Source organism: Sceloporus occidentalis, unplaced genomic scaffold (assembly GCF_023333645.1).
Source record: "Sceloporus occidentalis isolate IW3139 unplaced genomic scaffold, rSceOcc1.0.p SCAF_4, whole genome shotgun sequence".
Taxonomy (NCBI): Eukaryota; Metazoa; Chordata; class Lepidosauria; order Squamata; family Phrynosomatidae; genus Sceloporus; species Sceloporus occidentalis.
In genome coordinates, this window is record NW_028316984.1 from 134473858 (window position 1) to 134493893 (window position 20036).

The window sequence follows — 20036 nt, forward strand, 5'->3', positions numbered from 1 at the left end:
AAAGGATCTGACATATAAGAACTAAACAAATAGGTAATCAAAAGTATTGATGATAACAAGCAAGCCTAGTGACTCTGACTTATAAACATCCTTGAGAAGTAAGCACTTCTGTCTAAATATTTCAGTTTCTCAAATTTAAAAAAATACATTATTAACCTGTGGGCACAAACAAGACTAGAACATTCAAATTCAAGTTATCTCCTCCCTTCTGATCTTCACCTGGCTTCTAGAAGCATATAATGATGTACCTGAGGAAGCTTAATGAATCCTACCCTTAAAAATGAAAAAATAGCAACAATAAAACTTTACAAGTTACATTTAACTCATAGTTCCATCTAACTCTCACAAGCAGAGATGAAGAATGGAAGATTTATGTAAGGAATGGATTTAGAGCAAACTTGGAAGACAACAGCAATGATTACCACTTGTGTAGGCTGTTTCACAAACAATCAGCACTTGTGTAGACTGTTTCACAAACAAAGGTCTCAATCTAATGCCAGGATGAAGACTGAAGGTGTCCTAGAAGAGATTTTCCTCAATAATCTTAAAAACATTAAACAGGAATAAAATGAGCAAAGTCCCATCTTCTATAGCTTCAAATAATGGTAAGCAGTACATCATTGTCACAGTTAACTGACACCTTTCTCCCAATGGATACTGCACCTCTCATAAGCCAAAGAAAAAGGTGGAAGAATGAGACCAACAAATAAGAACTGTACATGTGAAGCAAAGGCTGCAAGCTGATTTTCTTAAGCTCTGTCAGAGATTTTCCAAGATTCATAACCAGTCAGGAAAATAATATGAAAGCAGTATGGGACAGATGGTTGTACAATGAGTTTAAAGATAAGGAAGCATGACTGCAATCTACTTGGCAGAATGAACAGGAAGTGCAACTATGAGGTTCTGGGATGCAGTCTGCAGCTTTGCAGAATTTGGGCCTCCCCTGAGATAACCCAGCCACAGGTCACAGTCATGCTAAAGAATGCCATGATCTTTAGGTGCCAATGACAAGACTACTAGGTACTCCACCTACCTGGCTGGGCCCCATGAAGTGCACCCTGCCCTGAAGGAATAGAAATAGAGTTATATTCAAAGTCCTTTAACCAGAACAATCCTAAAGACTGAGCTTAAGAGGCTGGACAGAAAGATCTACAAACAATAAAACATACACATGCACTCTCACATCCTTAGCTCCCAATAGCTACTCTTATGGGAAAAACAGCTAATTATTTGCTGGAGAAATCTTTAGGTTAAGACGTTTCCCTTTTCCAGACTTTGCTACTATCTCAATAAACCACTTTTTCCATACTATGGAAAAACACCATAATTTTGCAAGTACAACAGAATTTTTTAAGCTAACAGAGACTTTTTTTAAAAAAAGAAAGAAATTTGAAGAAATCACCAGTGTGGTGTGGTCCTGAAAAGTAAGACAGCTTTCAATCAGTTAGACCTGATTTGCAAAGGAAAATATTGAAACAAGAGCTAGGACTCAGATGTTCTCATGTTCATTGCATGATCCTTAGAAGTGTTCACCAATGGAAACAAGATGCCCTAGATAAAGCATGTAACAAAAAATCCATCATCATTTCTGTTCCTCTCTCACATAAGTTTTAAGACTCAAATAAATCACACGAATGTTTAAGTAGCAATCTTAGCTGTTTGGCCTCTGCATGTGAAGACATACCTCAAATGTCTTTAGGCAAAATCTGTATGGAAAAACTCAACACCAAGCTTTCAGGAACATCAAAACTCTGCTTACTATTCTGGTATTTCCAAAAGTCAGCAAATGCAATACGTTACCAAGAAAGAAGTAGGAAGTATTGATTACAGAAAAATAAACATACTGTTTTCCCAATGGACACTTGGTGATGACCAAAGGTGATACACCTGAGCATAAGGAAAGCTATGCCCGGAAGGCCACACCAGTGAGTGTTTTGCTCCACAAAGGACTCAATCAGTGTTGTCACAGCAGCCATTTGGGCAATCTGAAGTGGCACCACGTCATTCCCAGCTGCCTTTTGGGATCCCGGATGGGGGGATGTGTTGTTAATGTGGGATAAGGGACCCACAAAACAGCACTGTCACTTTGGGAGAAGAGCAGGATATAAATACAATCAATCAATCAATCGCTGTGTATAGTTGACTATAAGTAAAAAAACTTTATGCTCCAAAATCGACCCTATATATGGGTCAATACAATAGTACTGCTTAGAAAGGTCCTGAAAGAAGAACCACACCATGTGCCTCGGCATTGATTTCTGAAAGAGCTGCCCAAGCAGGAGAGTGTGTGTGTGTATTTGAGAAAGAGGTGATTCTCTTCACAATCCAATGTTAAAACCTTCTCTTCTCTTCCCATCCTCCTCTTTCTCCTTTCTGGATCTCTCTCCTCACCAAATAAATCATTTTCCTCCACTTCCCAATCCAATGTTAAATCCTTTTCTACCCACCAAACACCCCATTTAACTCCACTTCCTTCACTTCAGAATCCGATGTTAAAAATCCTTCTCTCCCCACCAAACAAACATCCCATTTAACTCCACTTCCTTCCCTTCCCAGTCTGATGTTAAAACCTTCTCTCCCCATCAAACACCTCATTCAATTTTTAGGCATAAATTTTTCAACTTACAGTTGAGTATATACAGTAGGCTGCTGTGGGCAGAAAGTGAGGCAGCCTTATCTGCTTTCCCCTGCTTTGCTCTTCATAAATGCTCAGTAAGGGATTAAGGAGGCAGCTGCTGTTAATCATGCCTATTATGTGCAGACACACATGTACACAGCTACAGTAAGATCAGCTGGAGTGGATCCTTATACCTTCCCAACTCAAGCTGTATTACATTGTTTACTGTAGACTTGCTGCTATAACCTGATGCTTGTTTCCCAGCCCTTTTCAATCATCCTCCTAATCATTAAGCAGCTAAAAAAATGCCCAGTTAGACAGAAGAAAAAGAGAAAAAGGGGGACTGGGCAAGCAAAAATAGATTTTGTAAAAAGGAGATTTTGTCAGAGGCCTTGTTGACTGAGGTATGTCTGCATCTGGGTTAAACAAATAAAATAAGATCTACTGGGGAAGAAAATCCTGTGACCAAAATATGAAAGGCTATAAATGTACCACAGGCTCCAGGTATGTATTTCACATGTCTCAGAAGAAGACCAGAGACAGAAACTAGAGAGGACATGCAGCTGAAGCCCATTCTGTGCCAAGAGATCACAAGAAAGCACAAGTTCAGGTCCTCTGTCCTTTTAGCTATTATGAGAAGGAAGAAATGCATCTGGCAAAGTCACAAGCAGGAAATTCACCATTTCATAGCAAGTCACTCAAAGCCTTTTCCACAAGTTGTAAATCAGCTTTTTTTATTGTGCTGATAGTACTCCCATCACACAAATGGTTCATGGCTGTTGATCATTTACAATTATTTGTTAGCTCTTTTGCCTAACTCTAACAAGCATTTAAAATATGAGTGAGTATAATCTTTTCTACTTGAACTAAGACAGTGGCTTTATACAAATCAAGCAATATAAGTGTAAAAGAGGTGATAATACTTACTACATTCAATTTTAATAAATCAGGAATCCAACAAAGATAAAAGCAACAAATACAGCATATAACTAATATTCCCAAGCATTCAAGCAAGTTTTGGCACTTAAAGCCTGAGCTCCATAAAGCAGGTAAGGAGTACTAATTGCTGAAGGCTAAACTTAATCATAATCTTCACAAAAGATTATGTGAAGATGCCGGCCACAGATGCTGGCAAAATGTCAGGAATAAACTCTTCTATAACATGGTCACACAGCCCGAAAAAAACACCAAAAAAACTACATGAAGAATTTAAAGTTATTTAAACTTTAAAATACCTTGGTGTAAGTAAAGTACATTTTAAAACACCATTTGTCCAATTACTATCATCTATGTATAGCACCTGCAAGGTGATAAGACCACAGCAGGAAGAATTACAGAGGGAACAAATTGTCCAAGGATCCTATAGCAGATGGTAATCCTTGTTCAATCTTAAATGTCCTACATTTTGGGCTAAATTTTATCCTACAATTGTCCTGAATTTTGGTCTAAATTTTGTCCTGGTTTGTGGTAGAGAATTATGGCAACCCTACCCCTGTGCCATCCCTCATACTGATCCAATGGAGAGTTTTCAGGATATACAACAGTTTACAGGGATGGCGAGGAAGGAGAAGAAGGAGACTGGCCATCAACACTGGATACAACCCATTCTTTTCTGATGCGACTACTGAACTGATACACGAAGTACTGAGCATGCATTTAGAATGCATTTATACCAGACATAGCAAACCTAGAAGGTGAACCCTGTTCATGGGTCATGTAAGCTAGGGCCTACTACAGATTCAGACATCAATTTTCAATTTTCATCCTTTCAATGTTCTCCCTCCTTTGTCTATCACTCATATCTAGAAATAACAGACTTCATTTCTATTCATGTCTGGTATGAATTAGAAACAAGGATTCATACAGCCAAGAAGTAGTATTTCTGCAGTACCAGGCACAATGTTCAGTGGTAGAGCTGGACCTAGGTGTTAAAACACAGTCTCTAAGGCCTGTTACAGACTGCCAAAATAAAGCTGCTTCGGGTCTCTTTGGAGGTATGCTGTTTAAATGATGCATGGGTCCTATGAATCCAGAAGCTGCACCAAAGCTGCACTCCATTTCTTAGGAATGGAGTGTGGCTTTGGCGCAACCTCCGGACTCTTAGGACCCATGCATCATTTAAACAGCATACCTCCAAAGAGACCCGAAGCAGCTTTATTTTGGCAGTCTGTAACAGGCCTAAGTTTTAGCATTACATTTCCATCAGTCATCCACACATCACATTCCTTTATCTGCTTAACCAAGTTTGCCTATAGTTTAGGGTTGCCATAACTGTCTACCTGCAAACCGGGACAAATGTAGGACAAAATCCCCCCAATGTAGGACATATTTTGTAAATGGAGGATACGAACAACTAAAAAACAAAAAATTAATAAATTAAAAAAGCATTAATACAAACAGCGGCAAGCCTTCTTGGAGGCGGAGGACAGTCCTCCGCCGCCGGAGAAGGCTTCACCCATCCCGGCTAGACTCCGAAGAGAGGGGCCGTGGCAGTGGCCTCTCTCTTCGGAGCCCAGCTAGGCGGCAAGCCTTCTTGGAGGCAGAGACGCACAGGGCCTAGCTAGTGGGCTCGGCTCCAGAGGAGGAAGCCGCATGGCCATGGCCTCCTCCTCTGGAGCCCAGCCCACTGGCTAGATCCTGTGTGGCTCCGCCCTGAGCCCTCCTTCTCAGCAAGGCCTAGCATGGCAGCTAGGCCTTGCATTACTGCCACTGCCATGCTAAAAGCGCGGCAACTAAGAGGAAGGAGGTGGTGGCCAGGAGTTCCGAGAAGGCTGCCATACCCAGGACGGGACGTTCCAAATGGCTGAAAAGCCGTGAATGTCCTGCCTGGAACTGGGATACATGATGATGATGATGATGATGATAATAATAATAATAATAATAATAATGTATAGCCTGCCCTATCACAAGGAATCTGGGTGGGTTACAGCAATAAAAATACATAGAGAATACAATAAAATACAATACAATAAAATAAGATAAAACAGAGCGACATAAGTCACAGTAAGTCACAGATAGGCCTGATGAGTTGGCCCTGCCTTTTCACTCCCTCCCAGGCCTGATGCTGACAATTGGCATGGAGGGAGGGCTCTTCTTGAGGCTAGCCCTGATGGAGTTGGGCCTGCCTTCTGTCTTTTCACTCTTAATTTACTACTTAATTTACTACTTCAAGCAACCACATGGAGCAAACCAAGAATACCAACTCATCAGTTTAGTTACTGGTCAAAGACCAAGTGACTTCACTCTTTCCTTGACAATCTATTTATCTGATTTCTCTACCTATGGCTTGATTTTTTACTCCAATATGGTACTTAGAACATTCATATTGTTCTTTCCCATGAGACTTTCCTAGTTTCTTGAGGAATAGTTTTCTGCTCCTGTTCCAAACTGAAAGGAATAAAACTTATTCTTCTGCAAGAAACTGGAAAAGATAACTCTCAGAAAGAAATTTAAGTGTGAAATGCATCAAGCAATTTTTCAGAATAATATCATATTTTACAATAGCTTTGTTTCTTTCTTGGTTTTTGTATGTATTGATCCAAATTTTGTTTCTGAGTTTTTTAATACATCAAAAATAACACCATTTTCCAGACAACTACACTCTATAAATCAGGGGTAGGCAACCTTTTTGAGCCGGGGGCCAGGTTGCTGTCCCTCAGACAATTGGGGGGCCGTAGCCAAAAAATAAATAATTAAATATTTTTTTAAAAAAATTAAATAAACAAATAAACCAGGACAAATGTTATAAAAAATGGAGGACACGTGAAAAAAAATGCTGATTTTTAAAAAAAGTTACGATAAATGCATGTTTCTGAGGCTTCTATAGACAATTGCCCCACCATGCCCCTCGCGTGAGAGGCCAAAGGCCCCGGCGGCAATCGGCGGCAGGACCGGGCTGGGGCCGGTCCCAAGGCCTCGCTGGGCCGCATCCGGCCCGCGGGCCGCAGGTTGCCTACCCCTGCTATAAATGGAGCTATAGCATCAATTTACTCCCAAAGAAATGCGTAAGGATTGCAGCTTTAACCTTTATTATCTAGTTTAGTCTAGCTGACTTTACACCAGCCAGGATTTCTAATTAGAATTTCTGCATGTTGTTTTTCTGACAGACAGAAGCAGATATTAAGATTTCTGTGACTGTAAACTCATTTGAGAGGGGAAAAATCCAGTACTACTGTAGGCATTCCAATAAAATGAAATCCATTTGATTACATGTTATCTGAGCCACAAAATCAGTAACTACTAAGAATTAAACCTTGAACAACACAACTATTCACATACAGATTTACATGAATGTTTTTGTATGTAACATTAAAAGTGGTCCACACTGCAGAGCGCACCACTTATATCCGTGGTGTCTGAACTGTATGATTTGTTGACAATGCAATAGCACAAAAGGATCCTGCTTAATTATTTATGTTTTATCATCTTTGTGATCCAGGCTCAGAGAATGATACACCACAAACGGAGTAATAAATAGAACACTGATGTAATCGTAGAGTCTGTACACCTTGCAAGCACAACAGAATTACTTGGAAAAGGTTTTACTTCGGTCAAATACGGTGTGTGTGTTTGTGTGTGTGTGTGTGTGTGTGTGTGTGTGTGTGTGTGTGTGTGTATATATATATATATATATTAAATGGAACTTGACATGGTTCTTTCTGAATAACAACCAGCTTCCAAATGTACATGACCTTTTTTATTATATTTTTATTCCACCATTCCTACAAAGAAGGCAGGATAAATGTATCTCTTCACTATGGGTGAAGCAGATGACACAAAAGGAATGGCCAGAAGCCACTCTGTGGCTGTTTGCTCCAGGACAGCAGCAACAGGATGCTGCGGTCCCGAATGGGCCACCGGCAGGAGTGGCTTTTTGCCACTTCTTTTGGGATTGGTTTTGGACTGCCTTAGGCAGCTTCAGAGCAACTTCCGGGCAGTTTGGGGGTGTGCATCATTGGAATGCTACACACCCAAAGTGTCCAGAGGAGTATTTGGCCCATCTGTTTCGAGCCTACATTTTCCTATATTTCATTCTCATAATTATATACTTTTTAAAAGCAATTTGGAAGTTCAAGCCAGCTGTTTCAAGGGATCACCAAACAACTATAAAAGATACAGGTATATTACAAGTGTGTACCCCTGAATCACAGCTCTTATCCCTACTGCCTTATCATGAACTCAATTTTTCTGCAAGAGTCTAATTATTATCTAGACAAAAATACTGTTATTTCTGCAATGAGAACCAAACTATTGTTTGGCCTCTCCCAGTTTATCTTTTTCTATTCCAAGTCCCAAGCTGTGCCAAAATGTCATATTTATTAGAAAGCAAAAAGGTGAAAAGAAATCATTACCGGCTACTTCCACAATCTGGTGCCTAGCGATGTCATAGTATGGGTCATCCCACCGTAAGTGAGTTACAGAGTCAGGAGAACCCTTCATGTCATCTACATAAAGAAAGACAAAAAGTATTGTCAACAGAAAAATCTCAAAACAAGTGAAAGAACATGCAAACACACACAAAAGAGCAGATGGGTCATGAGTGCAGAAGGAAAATTGAAACATAATATTATTATTTTTGTTAAGAGCCTGAGATTTCAGAATAAACAAGTGCAAGCATGAATGTAAATGTGCAAGTCTAAATTATCAGTGGAAAGAAATCAAGGATCTAAAATCCCCCACCACATAATTCTTAAATTATCAACTAGAAATAAGTAGAATAAAATATACCCAGATACCTATTTGTTGCTGTGCACCTTCAAGTCATTTCCGACTTATGGTGACCCTAAGATGCAACTATACTACATGATTAAACACATATCTTAATATTCCAATTTAGATTCAGAAGAGCAAGCAAGACTCCCTACAACAGGTCTTCAAAACATGGATCTCTTTGAAAGAAAACACAACCCCCTCTTCCCCACCTTGCTTAGTCAGTGGCGAACATACTCACCTGATTTCGGAAAAACAGGAACTTCATCTGGTGGCCAGTTCTTATCATCTAGAGAAGCCAGCTTGAGCTGATTAAGAGATTCATTGGTATCTTCCAAACTCAAGTCTTCCTGCAGATCAGGATACTGCTCCATGGTTGTCAAGCTTTGACTGTGTAGCTATAAAGTCTAAAAAGAAGACTGCAAAAATTCACAAATAAGCAGGCAAACACCAAGCAATGTAGATGGTATCTCCCCAAAAGCCCTTATTTTGTATACTGCTACATATGTCCTGCCCATCACTCCCTTCCCTCATTACAGTTGAGAAAGGGGTGGAGACAAAAATGCTTTCACTGAGAAGGATCCTATCCATCCTTCGTTGGTGAAGGTCTGGTTATATTCTATCTGTAGAATTTACACCAAAATGGCAGGGAAAGTAAACAGATAATACAAGTTCCCACTTGTTGCTCTTCCCTGCAACAGCCTGCCCAGTAAAGCTATCCTTCTAGAAGTGTTCTCAGATATCACTATCCTCACTGATTGCTCAGTCAAACACCAACAGTACACCCATATATATCCTTTGCAACATGCAAAATAGAACTCTACAAACAGCTCTCTGCTGTATCAAATAGACAGCATACTAGAGCAACGTCCTACATTTTTAAACCATTGACTTTTCCATAAGACTGTATTTCAGGTAGTCATTTAATACACTCATCAATATGATTAGAAAGCACCACAAGACGTAACACCGCCACTGTCCACAAATGACCATACACATAAAGCAACTAGAAGTTAATTATTTTTTTCAAGACATGAAAGCAATTTTAATCATAACACTAGAAGAAACAAAGATCTTCCAGAATGTAGCCAATGCAAAACTTCATCTCCCAAGTAACACATGGAAGAAAGACATTATGGCTGTGAACAGAACCAAGGCTACATCTCATATCTCCATATGTGCCTGCCGAAGGATTGGGATCAGCCTGGGAAAGGGGTGCATCTGTGTCCCAACCAGTGAGATCATACATTATGTAAGGACATGGGAGAGGGCTTTCACTGTCACAACACCCGAATTGTGGACTGTCCTCCCTTTGGAGGCCAAAACAGTACCAATGCTGGCCTAATTCAAATAATTCATATTGAGAGCCAATATGGTGTAGTGATTTGAGCATTGGATTACAACTCTGGAGACCCACTCAGCCATGAAACCCCATTAGGTGACCTCAAGCAAGTCACACTTTCTAAGCTACATAGGAAGGCAAAGGCCTCTGAACAAATCTTGCCAAGAAAACCTTGTGATAGGTTTACTTTAGGTTCTCTGTAAGCTGGAAATGACTTGAAGGCACAGCTGAATAAAGCCCTTGGCCATCACTGACTTACTTCTAACGCTATGCAAAGGGATTTTAAACTGCTTTAACTTGATGGGGTGTTTAATATATTTTTATTCTATTTAAAATATTTTAATTGTTTTAAACTATTTTAACTTTTTAGTATTGGTTTTCCCTTATGTCTCCTCGATACAGGGCAGGTTGTGTTTTAAATAAATAAATAAATGAATGAATATCAAAAATTGAAATAAGATGTTCCACAAACACCTGGGCAGAGAAAGTGCCACTGGATCTTATTTACATTTCATTAAGAGGGTATCCTGGCCTTTGTCCAAAATGTTATTGAATTTTGGGTACTGGGCCAAACTGAGTGTCAAAGGGAGCTGTGATCTGTACAAGGCCTCTTCACATATCGCTCTCAACACTTAAACACAGTCACTCATTGTCATTACTCTCCAGATGGCTCTAAGCTTTTGCACAGCAAGTCAAATTGCATTCCTGTAACCCGACAAAACAAGACATATATGGTCACACAATCTTCAGGGCTGATCAAAAAGTATTCAGGGCCTGGCAAATTTGCAAAGTCAATTTTCACTGGTCTTTGCTTCTCTCTCAAAGACTGGAGGAGATGCCTGACCTCAGTGAGGGCAAAGATCAGTACACTTTCCTCTTCTGAGTTATTAGCTAATGCTGTAACGATGCTTAAATTGCAACTAGCCATCTGCTCTTAGCAATATACTTCAGTTTCTATGGAAACCTTAACCAGCAGTTGCAATGACTCACCCGCTTTGAAACAACACTAGCAACATACTCTCACAATGATCAGGCTATACAATTTAAAATGCGCACACAATATTGCTGGCATCAGAATGAAGATAGTTCCAAACTTGCTTGTGTGTGTATACATATATAATGATTCAAAATATTTTCAATACACTAAATGCAACTGGCTCATTGTAGTTCTTGAAGACCCTCATTTCCATAGATTTACACAGCCAAAGCACTTGAGATATGTCTTCTACAAAACATTCTATTAAGGGGATGAATCCCTTCTGCATCCCTGCCAAGAAAGAAGGATTTTGTAAAACCTCTCACTGAACACAGACCTATCAAACTAGCAGATGGGAGAAAATGGGAAATAGTAGATATATGTGGCCAACCGAAATGGCATTTGGTTGTACACCATCATGGGTGTATTAGCACATGCATGTCCATCACTTAATGACTTAGAATATTGTTAAGCTCAAACACTACAAACAAACATGCATACTATTTCAAAAATACTAGTTTTGAATGGAAACAGCACATATTTTCAGCAGAGTCCAGTCAGTTCTATACATATGTGAACCATTTACACTAGGTCTTTCATTTACACCTCTTGTTGATTTGAAGACAGGCATAGTAAAAATTCATTTTAAGTCTTCCTGTTTCTTAGTCATGCCAAACCCCTAAACTTAAATTTGCAATGGAGGTAACCAATTGGTGGGGTATTTCAAAGATTTATATTGGGATCCTTTTTTCACCTTGTACATAATCTATCCAGAGTTTGGAGTGAGTAATGACTTGGCCATGCTTGCTGATAACCCTAAATTGGCTGGTGAGAACAAAAGCAGGTAGCGAAGAACTCCAAAAAATGGGCTGTAAAAGGTCAAATGAGACTCAAAGTAAACAAATGTAAAGTGAGGAATATCGGTGCAAAAAATCCCAAGTTTCCATATAGATTAATGGAATCAGCACTGGCAGCAACTGACCAAGAAAAGCTCTTGAGGCTCAAGTAGATAGCTGAAAGAATATACCAATCCAATGTGTGGCTGCTGTAATAAATGTGAAATCCATGTTGGACATAATTAGAAAGGGAATTGAAAATAAAAATGCCAATATCATTCTACCCTTGTACAAGATCTATGGTGTGACCAGATCAGGAACACTTGTGTTCTGGTCACTGCATCAAAGAAGGGTAAGAGCAATCAAAATATGAAGGTATGGGAGCAGCTTCTGTATGAAGAACAGATACACTGTTTAGACATGTTTAGTTTGGAAAAAGACAAGTAAAGGAAAAAATGGTAGAAGCATATAATTACAATGGTGTGGAGAAAGGAGATAGTGAACAGCTTTTCTCCTTCTCTCATAATAATAGAACTTGGGGCCATCCAATGAAGCTAAATGGTGTGAGATTGAAGACAGATAATACTTATTCAGTCAGTGAATAGTTAAAGTGCCATAAGATGTGCTCACTGCCATGAGAGAGTTATGTCTGCCAACTTTAGAAAGGGCCTCAATAAATGCATGGAGATTATGCTCATCAGTGACTACTACTCAGCATGGCTATACAGTGGGCACTTGATATCTGCAAGCTTGCCATCCACGGATTTGAACATCTGTGGATGGCAAACCCCAATGAATTCAATGGGCATGGTGTTGTGCCCGCCATGAAGCACAATGGGATCTGAGGTCCCGAATTTTTTTTAACCCACAAGGAAATCTGGAACAGATCTCCCATGAATATGAAGACCAGACGGTTTATTTTTTTCTGATATTGGAGATATGCTTCTGTATATCAGTTGCCAGAGAATGAGAAAAATGTACAGTTGCAGTCATATCATTAATAGGCTTCTAAGAGACAAGTGATTGGCCACTGCATGAACAGAATGATGTGTGGCCAATGTGTGGACATAGCCCCTTGGTCTGATCCAGCACAGCTCTTTTGTTTATTACCCTTGAGAAAAATCAAATCATATCTAAGCATTTGGCAGGCAGGTCAGCACCAAAACGATAAATGGCACAGGCTTCCCCCAATACAGTATTCAGCATTCAGATTCAAACATAATTCAAGCTTCTTTTAAATCCCATGTATAGGGATTTTGCTTAGAATCTGCCCAAATGGCAAACCTAATCAGGGTGTTGTGCTACTTCAAAGGGTTGTTCCAGTGTCACAACACTTGAACACACATCTACCTTTTCTCAGGCAATCCTGGTTTCAACAATGTAGTCTGCATTTCAACCAAACAGACAGACTAATGTTTATCCTCCAAGACTGTGCTGCTTAATGTGACAGCCTTTGGATTGATGCCACTCCTCCAGCCATCAGCTGCTGAACCCTAGAGACTTTCCAAGAAGAAACAACTGTATCCAATGAACACAAATTTAGTGCTGGTCCCTGGTACAATGGAAAAAATAACTGATGGTCCACCACACTAGCCCAAGAAGCACTGCTCTTAAAAAAATACTTCTTGCTTACCCCAACATAGGCAAACAAGACACGAGTCACGTTTTATTATAGAATTCATAAAGAAATAGATCTGCAAGGTAGACATCTCACAGTATTGGCACTTGAAGAGCTGTAAACAAGGTCTCAGAGCTTCAGCTTTCTAGCACAGACAGACAAGACAGACAGATATGGACAAAAATTGTTTTTACAGATCTATTCTACTTGCACTGGTTTTGGTTTTTGTCTTTTGTAAACAAGGAGGGATAGCAACAACTTTAAAAAGTGTTCCACCAAACAGAAATGTGTTTATTGGTTCGGTGTTTGGGTACAACCATTTCTACACTTATAGACAGTCCTGTGGACACATGACATTTTTATACTACATAGTACGTTTCACATCACACAATACATGTACTTATACTCTGATCAAAAAGTACCACAGATTAAGGCACTTAGAAGTTTTTATATCTGTTTGATGAGAGTGAAAATAGGTCTACAGCCTGTCTCAAGAGTGGGCAGTTCTCCAAATGTTGTTGGAGTATACCTCCCAGCATTTATAGACAGTTTAACGGATTTTAAAAATAGTTTAGTATATTTCTACTTATCCTTTTTTAATCTGCATTTGTTTTAATCTTTATAAAGTACCTTGAATCCCAGTGTTAGGGAAAAGGAAGGATATAAGTAAATAAATACTAATTCCTCACCATGGACTATACTAGCTAGGGCTCTGGAAGCTATAGTCCAGCAACATCTGCAGGGACACACTTTTGTTAGGAAGGATCGAATTAGGGGAATTTAATTAGCTCAAATTTACGAGAGGCGTGCCCTAACAATGCACGCAGCGGATCGGGTCCCTATGTGTATACCAGAGGTCATCTAGTCCAACCCCAAGAAACAGAGACTCCAATGCCAATGAGTTGCAATTAAAATATAAACATTTATTAAAGCCACACAACAAAAGGGATTACACACGCACACACACATTCAATACTAAAGCAAGGGGGGGAAGAGTTTGGGAGTAAAGGAGAAAGGATAGAGGCACTGTTGAAATAATTACCTTAGGAGTCTTCTCCAAACGATGGATGTGAGGGATGGTGGATGGTGAACACAGCCGCGGGGGAACGGGGAAAGCAAGCGGCGACCGCGGTGGCTAGGAGCTGAGTTCCAGCGGGCAAAGCTAACTTTGAGGCCCGAAAGAGACAGTGAGCACTGGCTTAGCTCAAGTGATTTCAGCAGAGCCCAAGGCTCAGAGAACTCAAGCCTGGAGCAGCAGCTCTGACAAGCAAGGTTTTGAGGTTTGAAACTTCAGCTCAACAAGCCCAATGAGGGCAGGAATCTAGGTCCTATTGACACTGCGAAACATATCCTCAGTCTATGGCTATCTGATGAACAAAAGTCTTGATGGCTATCTATTGACTAAGTCTAACAATGGATACACAAAGAGGAGTCTGCCACTTCTTTGGGAGAGGACCACTATCTAGATGGCTGAGTACTTAATGCCATCAAAAGGAGAGACAAACTTCCTTTCTCCTCATTCTTTCAGGTTGCCTGCGAAACTTGTAGGGCAACTCCCAGAACTGGTTTCTTTAAGGTTTAAATCTACTTTTTGCTATAGCCATGCCTTGCAAGGCTGCTTGGCTACATGGTCAGCTTGCCTTTAGGGTAATGGCAGCTGCGATGGGGTCAGTCAGGGGTCATGATTTTTGATCGCTTGGCACCCAAAATGTATACAAATCCAAACTCAATAACACTTTGCTCGCCTATATCTACTGGTAATTGTTACTCTCAGCTGGGGGGAACCCCTGAATCAGTTGTATTTATCAAAGTGCTGAGTTATCATCCAGCAGTCTACCATAGTTCAAACTATTGCATTTGAATTTGGGCCTGTTAAAATTCTCAAAGTTAGAATGAGCTAAAGGAAAAGGTGACTAATATTAATTATTAACAACTGGAATCTGATTTCATGTATTTCTAGTGTTTATGATTCATTTTTCTGCTAGAATTTCTAAAGTGAAATATTCTGATTGTTTTATTCCTTTTAAGTTATTCTTAGAAGCTACTTATAAAGAAATGAGAAATGTATGTATATGTTGCTATATACTTTTAACAGAGAGAAAAAAACATGAATAGCTGGAAGTAAAACCAGCCATAAAGTCTCAAAAGAAGCAGTTTATATCTGTTAGAACACACAAAATTGCAAGTTTCTTCATGTTCTAGTTTTAGGAATTTTAGTATTTCTTTGCAGGAAACTATTCCATAAATGCAGTACTCCAAAATGTCTTGCTCCAGAATCCCAAAGGCCAAACTTCTTCACAGGATGATATCCACAAAAGGGTTTCTTCAGAAAACATTAGATAGAGGATGAATTTTTTTTATCCACTTATTCAAGCATCCACGGCTTGAAAATACTCCAAAAAAGTATGAATTCCAAATAGCAAACCTTGAGACACCATTTTGCTTTGCCATTATATTTAATGGGATTTGAGCATCCACAGGTTTTGTTATCCACAGGGGATCCTTGAAACAAACCCCAGAGGATAACAAGGTCCCACTCTGTGTGTGTGTGTGTGTGTGTGTATAAAACACCTGCCATGTTAATCACTGATGCTGTGAGATTAACACCATTGGTTCATGAGAAAAGCTCACCCTTAACTTTTTTTCATATCAGCAGCAACCACGTTGATCCAGTAATGCGAGTGACAGCCACAGCTATTTTGGGCCTCCAGAGTTGCAATTATTGCCACATCCATGCTAGATGTTGTACAGAAAGACAACCATTAATGCAGTGTGCTCCACCTCAGGCAAAAAACAGAGCCACAGCCGGCAGTCCCTGCCACAGCTCCCCCTCCCTCACAAGCTGCCAACCAAAGTCAAACAATATCCGCTCCCAAACAAAGCCTTCTGTTTAGTGCCAAGAAATGTCAGGTGACAGGCCTGAAAAATACACCACACCTTCCCTGCCACAACATAACCTGCCTTCTCTGAGCATGCAGAGCTCCTCCAGAGATCGCTTATGTCAGAAAATGTTGCAACAAACCTTGCTTGGGCATAGGGCTGGGGGGAAGCTTGTCATATTTATAAGCTATAGGCCAAACACTACTGAGGGTGCATCAGGCCTTCTGCTTTGATTGGATTAATGTTCCTGCAATGACAGAATTCTAGAAGAATGCATATACTTTTGATTTTTTTCTCACTCGATCTCAAAACAGACACTGCCGTAAAAATGAACAGCCTCGTATTTCTTGCTTCAAAATGTTCTAAATAATTCTGATGTAATGCTCCCTTAAAATGCTCCGTCCCATGGACAGGAGAGGAAAGGATTTGTTTCCCTGGAACAAATATTGCTGTACTCCATATACATTTAAGAAGTGCATTTGCTGTGTTTTTTTTCTGAATGGAACCATCATCACCCTTCATAACCTTTGCCTTCAGAGAGCTATACAATATTTGTTCTATTAAAATATTTATATTCTGCCCTATATCAAAAGCCTTCCACGCTTTATCTCTCTATGGTCCAAAACACACTGCAGAAATCATCCAATTTGAGGCCGCTTTAACTGCCCTGGCTCAGTGCTAGGGAATCCTGGGAATCGTAGTTTATTGGGGCACCAGAGCTCTCTGCTAGAGAAGACTAACTGTGTCACAAAACTATAGCACTGAGCCAGGGCAGTTAAAGTGGTCTCAAACTGGATTATTTCTGCAAGGTGTTTGGGACCTATATCTATAATAAAATAATAATAATAATGTAATATTTATGCATGATAAAAACAACTAAAATTTTAAAATAATGAAAAATATCTAAACAGTGTTATACTAATCAACATGACAATTTAATATAACTTCAAATAGTTTAAAACCACATGGGTGTACAAAATACATAAAACCATTAGACCCCCACTGGCTTTAATAAAAAGCCATGGCTGGCATCCTACTGGTGAGTCCACACTAAAGTAGACCCATTCAATCTATTTTTGAATGCTAAGTAAACACACAAGTAAATTTGACTGATTCAATGGGCATACTTTAGTCAGGACTAACAGCTGGATTTGCGGCCATGTTTTTGTCACAGCACTGGATTCAATATCAACACCAACCAGGCCACTATGCAACTCCCGCTTTATATGTCCAGATATGGAGACCATAGAGTCTTACTGACGTTCCTGTGACTGGATCACAGCACAGCATACAGTACTGCAAAGTATTTACAGGATTACATTTGCCATACAAGTATGGCAGAACCGACCTAATCCAATTAATAACAACTGTTCTCTCTTAGATGGCCAAATTGACTTATGTGAACTAAGAAGATGCATAGTGTCAACATCACCAGGTTCAGACTCCTTTCACCTCAGAAAGTGAGTAAAAGGGGAGAAGATGCTGATGCTTCTCTCCCTGATAAGAAAAGCATTTTATTTCCCTTCTAAGCAACCCAGGCCATTCAGCTCTCTTCATGCTTACTCAGAAATAAGACCTACACTGTTCAGAGACTGGGCTTTTTTCTACATAAAGTTGTTGTTGTTCTGTGCCTCCAAGTATATATTTTTTTACTTCTGGCAACCCAATCATGGGCTAGTTTCTTTAAGGGGGGGGGGTGGTGCCATTGCCTTCCCCTGATGCTGTGTGATTTGCCCAGGCCAGGGTCACCCACCGGAGTCCCATAGATGAGCAGGGATTTGAACCCTGGTCTCCAGAGTCATAGTCCAACACTCAAACTACTGCCCCACACAGACTAAGTCTACAGAAAGGTGCATGGGATTGATGCTTTACAGACACAGACCTCCGAATAATTCAATTCATGGGCAAACAGCATCTCATCCTAGGAAGGTATTTTTGTTGGTGTTGTGTGCTTGCAAGTCATTTCTGACTCAGTGGTGTCACTAAGGGGGGTGCCAGCCATACCAGGTGACACCCCAAGGAGTGTGTGACACCACTGCGCCCCCAACACCTGCTTTTTGGCAGAAACGCGCTGTGCCATTCATCTGCTTCCCTTTAAAATGCTTCAAGGGATGGTGGGAGTGGAGTGAAACTCAGTGGGAGGAGAAAGGAGAAGCCCCAGAATGTTTTTTAAATTGAAATTTCAAAAATATTTGAACTTAATTTAAAAAATTTATTTTTAAAAGAATTTAATTCTCCTTAAAATTTCTTTAAAAACATCACATTTTAATCAAACCTTCACTATATACACTTGTCCTTCCATATTCACTAGGGTTAGGGGCACAAGACCCCCATGAATAAGGAAAAACCACAAATAACAAAAGCACCATGTTTTTACTTGACAGGACACCTCTCTAGGCATCTCTAGGTCCTCCAGGGCAACTCTGTGGTCAACGTCTGACAGACACTGACCATAGAACTGCACTGGAGGAGCTACGAAGGCCTAGTAGAGTATTCTCTATAGGGATCTCTAGGTCTTTCAGTGCAACTTTTAGTTAAAGCTGACCACTGAAGGACCTAGATATTCCTAGAGAGAACATATCAATCAAATCTGTGAATAATAAATCTGCAAATATCAAAGCCGCAGATATATATATATATGTAAATATATTTAGGTTGTGCATATGACATTGTGATTTGAAGGCATAATTTCAAATTTGCTAGTTGTTTTAAGACACAACTATTAGTCTTACATTCAGTGGTAACATTAATGCAAAACAGCATTACTAAGGCTTCTGTATGGTGTGGTAAGGGGAGGAGGTCAGTGGGGGGGGACACCAGAGTTACCCCTCTGGGTGGCACTAACCTTAGGTTGCACTTATGGCAACCCTGAGACAAACCTATTCATGGGGTTTTCCTGGCAAGATTTGTCTGGAGGAGCCTTGCCATTGCCTTCCACTGAGGCTGAGAGAGTGTGACTTGCCCAAGGTGCCCCCAAGTGGGTTTCATGGCTTTGCTGTGAATTGCATCCAGGCCTCCAGAGTCACAGTCCAACACTCAAACCCTTGCCCACCCCCAGAGTCTTAGCCCACCCTCAAACCACTGCCCCACACAGCCTCTACATCAGTGGTTCCCCAAACTGTGCCCTTTAAGAGACTGGACTTCAGCTCCCAGAAGCCTCAGCTGTGGTGACCAATAGCCTGGGATTCTGGGAGCTGAAGTCCAAAATCCCTTAAAGAGCACAGTTTGGGGGACCACTAGAAGCATTAGTCTCATGTAGAGTAGTGATCTCTAAACTGTGCTGTTTAAGATATTTTGGACTTCAGCTCCCAGAATCCCATACTATTGGCCGACATGGCTGAGGCTTCTGGGAGCTGAAGTCCAAAATCTCTTAAAGGGGCAGAGACTGAGACATGGGCCCCTGAATAACTTAATTAAAGAGCAAAGAGCTCCTCGTCCTGTGCAGCAGGGGCTCCCCAACAGTGTGGAAGAAACCATTATTGCAAGGGAAGGGGGGATGGCCAAATACAAGGTTGAGACACTCACAGATCCAGTGGAAGGATAAAGAGAAAAGGCCAGACAAGACCACACCCGACGCCTCCGGCTCCCAGGCGGCACGGAGACCCTCCGGCGAAGCTGCACCAGGGAGAAACCTACGCAGCCAGCAACCGCTCTCCCCCGCCCCCTTCTACGCGCATGCGCTCTCGGCCTTAAGTCCCCCGACGGTGATAGCTGTCCCCCAGGTCCCAGAACAGCGCCGAGAGAGAGAGAGAGAGGAGAGGGCAGTTACCTCAGAGCCAATGGGGAGGGGGGGAGGCGCGTTCCGTGATTGGTGGAGCGTTTCATGAACAGGAAACGCCACGCCCACCGGCACGCCTCCGCTCTCCCGCCTGTCAAACTCTTTCCCGCTTCGCAAACATCCGCCTCTCGACCGGAAGACGGGTAGGTCGCCATGGTAACCCCTTCCCCAACCGACTTCCGGTGGGGGCAACATGGAAAGCAGTCCGTCCGGAAACTGAGGCTTGTTGAGCTCGAGGTTCCGCTTCGCGAGAGGCGTCATGGAGGAGGAGCGGAGTAGG

At 40.9% G+C, this 20036-nt stretch overlaps 1 protein-coding gene across 4 annotated transcripts in view; it reads right to left on the minus strand.

The window, feature by feature from the left end:
• Positions 1–19672, minus strand: part of ARHGAP1 (Rho GTPase activating protein 1) — a 40616-nt gene extending 20944 nt beyond the window's left edge. Inside the window, exons 1-5 of one of the 4 annotated variants that reach the window (XM_089521558.1) lie at positions 19504–19672; positions 15730–15834; positions 8568–8733; positions 7969–8061; positions 1034–1063 (exon numbers count right to left, since the gene is read on the minus strand). In XM_089521558.1, the coding sequence (XP_089377684.1) occupies positions 1034–1063; positions 7969–8061; positions 8568–8700 (256 nt within the window). In that variant the 5' untranslated portion in view covers positions 8701–8733; positions 15730–15834; positions 19504–19672. Of the gene's footprint in view, positions 1–1033; positions 1064–7968; positions 8062–8567; positions 8746–15729; positions 15835–19503 lie in introns of all 4 variants that reach the window. The other 3 variants (XM_089521557.1, XM_089521556.1, XM_089521559.1) reach the window with 3 other exon arrangements.
• Between the last annotated feature and the right edge of the window lie 364 nt (positions 19673–20036).